We start from the raw sequence: 7766 nt of genomic DNA, 5'->3' as shown, positions 1-7766 counted from the left end.
AACTGGACTTAATCAGTGCTGAATAAAAGGAAAGGATAGCCTTGACCTTTTACCTGCTGGCAATGCTCTTCCTAATGCAACCTAGGGTATGTTTGGCTTTGTTTGCCACAAGAGCACATTGCTGGCTGATGTTCGACTTGTCCACCAGGACTTCCAGGTCCTTCTCTATGAAGCTGCTTTTCAGTGAGTCAGCCTAGCTAGCTACAGGCCTTCGACTTGGTTGTGTGCCACTGGTCACTCTCTGAGCTCTGCAATTTATCCAGTTTTAAATCCATTAAGCTGACTCCTTTTCTAGCTACTTCATCAGCTTATCTATGAGGGTGGGAGGCAGAACAAAAAACCTTGCTGAAGCCAAGGTAGACAACATCCTATGCTCTCCCCTGGCTACCTGGCRAGTCATTCCATCATGGAAGGCTCGCAGGTTGGTTAGGTATGAATTCATGCTAACTACTCTGATCACCTTCTTATCCTTCATATGCTTGAAAATGGTATCCAAGGTTAKATGTTTTGTCACCTTTCCAGGGATCACGGTAAGACTGACTGGCCTGTATTCCTCTGGATCCTCCTTCTTGCCGTTTTTGAAGATAGTAACAATATTACCTTTCTTCCAGGCCTCAGGCACCTCTCCTGTTCTTCATGTTCTTTCTAAGATGATTAAGAATCCTTGCAATGATATCTGCAATCCACCTTGAAATAACTGGCTACTTTGGAAACCTAATAWCTTCTAGCATTTTTGGACAAAACAGTAATTTTTATTATGTTTATTATATATATATGATATATATATTATATATTTATAATTTATTATTATTATGCATGGTATTATGTTGCCTTGCATAAATCTACCATTCTTCAAATGGGACCGAAAATGGAAAATAAAAGATGGAGAATTTTGACTTTAAAGTTTAGCATTATTAACAACTGAGAACTCCACCATTCTTCTGCTTAGAAGCTGGAATGTTATCCYCTGAGAAGCAAACTATCAGAAAATGATTTCTTACATTTCCTGATTTATAGTTTTTATAGWTGCATTCAAAACCAGTTTGTGTTGAAATACTGCAGTATGTAGTTTCTATAGTCTTATGATTTTATCTCTAAAGCTTAACTACTCTTTGAGTTCACATGCTTCTATCCTGTAGCAGAGTCTTTGCTTTCGTTTCTTACATAATTATGTATGACAAAGTAATAGGTGGAGATAGGTGTCATATGAAGGTCAATAAGTGAACCTGACATGTAAAACTGTACTTTGTGTCAGTATAAATTTATATTCTGAGTCAGACTAAGGCCATATATTCCTCATGTAGCTGATTCCATAATTTGAAAGTAGGCCATGCCAGTCCTAGCACAGATGCATACAATATAGGTTTTCTTTTTTCAGTGCTTCTCCTAAGTCTATGCCACTAGAGACCCTTGTCACAAAAAGTACTCCTATAATTCTGCTTCTGTTGAGGGAGCGACATCGTCTACTGTCTTTTAGTGTCACATGTCACATGAGTTTATTCATTTTTTTATACTGACTGAAAGCATAAATTAGCAGTGCCTATGCTATAGTATGGAGTAGAGGATTTTAATCTCCAGTGTTGTAAATATGGCAGCTTTTACCATTAATGCTGAMCTACCACAAGACAGAACGAATAAAGGTGCAGCTTGTAGAGAAATATTCTTTCTTGTTACAGCACCTTCATTGCTTCTTCCTAGCAAATAGTTGGTTACAAGTCTCTATCGGGCATATGTCATTTTSCCCCTTTCCTCAAAATCCTTAAAAATCATTCAGTAGGTTTTTCTACTGCTTTGGCATCTGAAAGGCAGCATGTGGAACTGTCTCCTCTTAGCTCTGAACAAGAAAAGCACCAAGCATGTAACCAACTGTGTAGGGGGCACTTAATGTTCCTCTCTCTGTGATCACAAAAGCTAGACCTTGTTCAAAATCAGTGTGTTCAGTTTAGTGCCAGAAGCAAAAGAAAGAAATTCTTATTCTGAGTTTCAAATGTCTTGTACTAACGGACACAGTATGATTTTTACAGTATTCAATTTGTGTTTTACAAAGCATATAGTTTATCTGTTAAAAATCCTGTGTAATCTCTAGCATACTGCTTATCCTTTCAGATACCAAAGTAACACAGCAGCTGACGTTCTCGACACTATTACCAATATTCAGCCTAAAGAAAGTGGTGGAGGAGTTGGAGAAACTCGTGAAGCCATTGTTTATCGTTTGGCTGAAGACATGCTGGAGAAACTGCCACCTGATTATGTACCTCATGAGGCAAGCTAATCTTAGCTCTTTTCTTACTGCTCTCTCTGTGGAGTTTTCATATGAGAAGTGTCCACCCTCTTCCCCTTTCCTCCTTCCCCCAATTAATAGAAATGTGTCCTTTTATTAAAAACAAAAACAAACAAAAACTTAACAGTTGTTATGGAGATGTGTCAAGGAGACTGATTGGATTTCCAAAGATGCATGCAAAGTTACAGGGCTTAAAAAATAAAAGTCTTGACTTTATTTGGCAACAGTCCACCAAAGTGAAATCCCATAGGAGTGAGGTCCCATTTGAACACATCCAAAATTAATAGGTTGGTGTCATCAGAGCATGCAGACGAAAGAAAAATGAAAAATGCAATAGTTGAATCTAGCTAAATACTAGCTGAATAATTCAAAGTACAAAAATACTATTTATTTCTGTTAATATAAAACAACTAGGCTGTTATATATGACAACTTTTTTTAATATTTCAGATTTTACTAAATTGCTTCTTCTGGGTTCCTGTATTTTAGGTAAAAGCTCGTTTAATTAAAATGGGACAACTTAACTCTATGAATATTTTTCTTCGGCAAGAAATTGACCGAATGCAAAAGGTCATCACAGTACTCCGAAACAGCCTGAATGATCTTAAGTTAGCTATAGAAGGAACTATTATTATGAGTGAGGTAAGTGCAAGCATGTTTACTATATACGAAGTATTCTTTTGGAAACTTTTTTTCTTCTTGTTTGCTTCAGTTCATATATTGTAATTTCATTGTAGAATTTGAGAGATGCTCTTGATAATATGTATGACGCTCGAATTCCTCAAATATGGAAGAGAGTATCTTGGGATTCTTCAACACTTGGCTTCTGGTTTACTGAACTTTTGGAAAGAAATAATCAGTTTTCTAATTGGATATTTGAAGGAAGACCAAATGTGTTTTGGATGACTGGATTCTTTAATCCACAAGGTAGAGTACTGAGAGGATTTAGGTAATAATGCATTGTATTTAATAATAATTTAAGGGTGTTTACTACATATTTAATATTATGCCAAAAAARTATTTTCATCACTGTCACAGTATGTTATAGAAGCCAACGTGATAAATGAGTTCCAAAAAGAAAGGCATGGGAAACAGGACCATTGGTAGCTGTGAACATAATTGTCCAAACTTAATCTCCAGTTTGAGGAGTCCCTAAGCTCCTGATTGCTTGAAAGGATTTATGCATCATTTTGCTTGTTATTTTATTTCCTAAAGCATCTTTTTATGTCCAATGTGAGAAGCAGGATGCCTTTCTTTTGGTTTGACACAGAAAATGTTCTAGCTTGTTGACATATTGCAAATGATAATGATTGAGCATCTAAGGAAAACATACTTTTTCTGCTTTTTCTGTGATTTCAATCTTTTTTTAGCTCCGATAGACAGATATCCAGTTCCACTAAGTTGCAAGTAGTTTGTTCAAATTCATCAAGAATATACTGAAAAGTGCAAGTAAATGTAATCTATCACTCTCCGTTATAGCTTGATGTATTTATCATTTTATAGGAAGGAAAATAAATGGTAATCATCTCCATAAGYAACAAAAATCATTAACTTATTAGATGCATGTTCCTAAAGGAATTGCATTTAGCTTAAGCAACTATTGATGTTGCTTACATTAATAATATTTAAATAATACAAAATATTCATGGGAATATTGTCTCAAGTAACTAATATGACTTTTTATTATAATTAATGTATAAAATCTGAATATTTGTAAGTTATCTTCAGTTTGTGATGTTGCTCTTCTTAACCTATGACCAGAACTGTAAAAACTAATAATAACCAAGTCATTTTTAGAATCATCCCAGAAAGCTGCAGTGCCTGGAGTACATCAGATAAACATGGGAGAATTCCAAATTACTCTTAAAAGCTGGTACTGAGAAGCCAGTCAAAACATCATTCCATTGGCATCATAAATGGCACAGCTGCTAAGAGCAGTATCGGTCTTTGACAGCATGTTCATCTCTGGTGATTCAAGAGCAGCTCTAACAGGGGGAAAAGCAGATAATGGACTAGAATCTTTTCATCAAACTATTCAGTCTAAACCAAACAAATCTCATACAGAAGGGCTTTAACTTGATGATTGCTTTAACATCTGTGTTTGGTAAAACTGTTGCAGTGTTGTGTAGTGGGAATTTCTTTTTTATAGCACTATTGAGTATCATCAATAATTGTATTTAAAATCTATTGTGCTTTTTTGGTAATTATTAGTTTGCATTCTATAAATTGTTAAGGTGAATGGACATGTTTGTCACAATTCAAAAATTCCATGTGGTAGAGAAGCTATTTGAAATGAACATGCTCATGAAAGAGTAAATTTAATATTGTAGAGATGCAATTAATTTTTACCTATATTTAGAAGCTTAGCTTTTTTTTTTTTTTTTTTTTTTCTTTTTTTGGTATCAAAATATATAGCATTTGAGGAAGTTAATGCATTTTGTTATGTTTATTTCAAATATTACATTACTTGCATTGACATTGCATATAGATATTTTAAACATGATAAGTATCTTAAACTCTAGTTGGCTGTCAGCACATTCATACTGATTTTTATAGCTTGCTATGTTGTCCTTCACTGCATGACCACATACTTTCACGATTACCCCCCTTCTCAGTATCTTGTTTGATGGTTTCTCTGTCATGAATCTGTTTAAGTAGATAGGCAGCAAAGCCCTGTTCTTCTAGTTCTTTATGTCCTATCAAGGAGTAACTGATGCTGCTTCCTCTTTAGATCGTTATGGTGATAACTCTCAAGCATGCACTTCACTATTGTTAACTTTTCTCCTTTYGCCTCAATTTATTTTTGACAGTTCCAAGTAGCAATTTTCATCTGGCAGCATAAAACAGCAGCTGTTGTTTTCTTGGTGGCTACATTGTCATCCTCAGAGACGCTGATTGAAAATACCTGATTGTTTCTGTAGCAATGTTTCTTTTTTTGTTCTTTTTCTTTTTCTTTTAATGTCTTGTTCCTTTATAATACATCCTTTACTGCCCGTTTTTTTTTATCTTGTACTTAAACTATTCAACCCTTTAGCTTTCAAATCTTATTTATTGCAAACCTGTGTCTGTAATGCATATTCAAAACAACACTCCAGAAATCCCCTAGTTCGCTACTTTGATTGTGTAATCCTTTACTTCCATTTGTCTTTAGGACTTGCTTTTCTCTATTAACAAAATATATTATTTTTTGCCTTCAAAGGCACTTCATTGTTTAGACTTCCTACATRTAGTTATTTTCTATCATACTCAGACACATCTTTTTTTTACCAAACAATGTACTTTTATTTTTTTTCTATTGCTTTCATTTAAAAAAAAAAAAAAAAAAACCTAAGCTTTCCCTATGTAAATATCAACTCACATAATATGTATCTTGTCTGTCTTCAAATTCCTTTTTCGAGCACAAATCGACCTTGCATCCTTTCGGTTGCTGTCTCATGGTAAAAGGTAAGACAGAATCCTGAACAAACATTTTTTAGCTACTCTACTGTTTAATTAACAAACCTATTTTATGTTCCATTGAAAAATRGTTTTTGTCAGCATAATGCACAGTATGCCAGTCTTCCCCCTCCACTTATTTTTGTCAACATGCTCAGTTTGAATAGTACTATGAATACTATGAGTACTATGTTTGTAATACATTAGTACAGAGACATGCATATAATTGAGCTAGGTCTCCTTCCTTAAGAAGACCTATAGGAATAGATGTACCTATAGGAAGATGAGGTACATCTTCGATTAGGTACATCTTCCTATAAGATGTACCTAATCTGTGACTTATTTTCTCTAGGATTCCTGACAGCAATGAGACAAGAAGCAACACGAGCACATAAAGGCTGGGCTTTAGATACAGTTACAATACATAATGAAGTGCTAAAGCAAACMAAAGAGGAAATCACAGTGCCTCCTTCGGTATGTATGATACACAAAAATGCTTCAGTATTAATTTCAGCCTTTAATTTATATTTTGCGTCATTGAGTCACTTTGTATTGCTAGAGGAAAAGCCCCTTCTGCTGAGGGGATTATTGAACAACTTTAATTGTCACTCATTGTAGTAGCATTGTATTCTGAAAAAAGAGGATATTATAATCTAAAAATGAAAAGTTTGGAAAGACTAAATGCCAGATAATTCTAATATAAAGTATATATTCATCTTAATGGCTTAAGATAATTATTTTATACAGCTGATGTCTTTTACATGATGTATCTGCATATTGTCTACACAGGAAGGAGTGTACATTTATGGTCTTTACTTGGAAGGAGCTGGCTGGGACAGACGAAATGGTAAACTCGTTGAATCTACACCAAAGATCCTTTTTGTACAGCTCCCTGTGGTGCATATATTTGCTATTAATACAGCCATTCCTAAGGATTCCAAACTCTATGTCTGTCCTATTTACAAGAAACCCAGGAGGACAGATCTGACCTATATTACTGTGATCTACTTAAGGACAATACTATCTGCAGACCATTGGATATTGAGAGGAGTGGCTCTCCTGTGTGACATCAAGTAAACCTTGTTCTTCAGCCATAAGAGAAATACACACTATATGCCACCCGTAATCAAATACGTGTGTAATTCTATTGCCTCTTTTTTGTTGTTTTTTTTTTCTCTGACCATCAGCCTTTAGATCTCTCAATGCTGACTTACAGATTTTTTTCTCYCTCCAATAAACTCAGTTCTTTTTGCTGTTTGGCCATAATTTTAAAATAAACTTTTCAAAAATAAGTTCACTAATTGCARTCATTGATGTTTTCATTACATCCCATAAAAAGAAACATTGACTTAAATAACGATGTTAGTGTGAAGTGAAATATTGTTAAAATTTGAATGAGAAAAACTTTGCTTTTTCAAAGTCTTTTTCTCCTATGCAACTTTTAATATGCATTACAGTGATGACAATAAAACACAATATAATACATTACAGAATTTACCCTCTCTCAGATAAATGTTTTGAAAACATTCCTGAATTCTGTGTGATACATGTATGATTTTCTTTGCAGGAAAATACATTCAAAACAGAACAGCATTTTAATCCATACTTTTTGCTGGATTTTTTTTTTCAGAGTTCACTCCTGGGTGTTAAAATGTATAGATTAGCCAAATCGGACATGTTTTCTTTGGATTATATGACAGAGCTCAGGCTGTTCTCTGTCCAGTTTTGCTATGTAGGAACATAGCTGCAGAAGAAAAACAGTGCCAGGTGGTTAATTTGGATGCTTTTGTAATTAGAATAGAGAACCAAATTATCTACAGCTATAGCTGTTTCCCTCCCTGCATCCCATCTTCTCTAAAGCACAGGCCAGAATACTTGCATTGCCCATCACAGCATTATTTCCTGATGAGTATCCATGAATTAGCCATAGGTAATTCATATTAAACTAATTTTGTGAACTTAATACTAAAAGAGATATGCAGTCTACACTCTCTAGTAATCTGCATAAAATGAGTTCTTTCCTCAGATACCCCATGACTAGGCTGTTTCTT

General features: G+C 34.6%; 1 protein-coding gene across 1 annotated transcript in view; it reads left to right on the top strand.

Annotated features, from left to right (window-relative positions):
* The window catches only part of DNAH8 (dynein axonemal heavy chain 8), a 101090-nt gene extending 94160 nt beyond the window's left edge, over positions 1-6930 (top strand). The window contains exons 86-90 of the mRNA XM_026034051.1: positions 2107-2263; positions 2770-2922; positions 3018-3207; positions 6068-6189; positions 6505-6930. Of these exons, the coding sequence (XP_025889836.1) occupies positions 2107-2263; positions 2770-2922; positions 3018-3207; positions 6068-6189; positions 6505-6792 (910 nt within the window). The 3' untranslated portion in view covers positions 6793-6930. The remainder of the gene's footprint in view (positions 1-2106; positions 2264-2769; positions 2923-3017; positions 3208-6067; positions 6190-6504) is intronic.
* Positions 6931-7766: the final 836 nt, after the last annotated feature.

Source organism: Nothoprocta perdicaria, unplaced genomic scaffold (assembly GCF_003342845.1).
Source record: "Nothoprocta perdicaria isolate Ctin4 unplaced genomic scaffold, notPer1 scaffold_139, whole genome shotgun sequence".
Taxonomy (NCBI): Eukaryota; Metazoa; Chordata; class Aves; order Tinamiformes; family Tinamidae; genus Nothoprocta; species Nothoprocta perdicaria.
The sequence above is the reverse complement of the archived record's forward strand: the minus strand, read 5'-3'. Positions and strand labels throughout refer to the sequence as shown.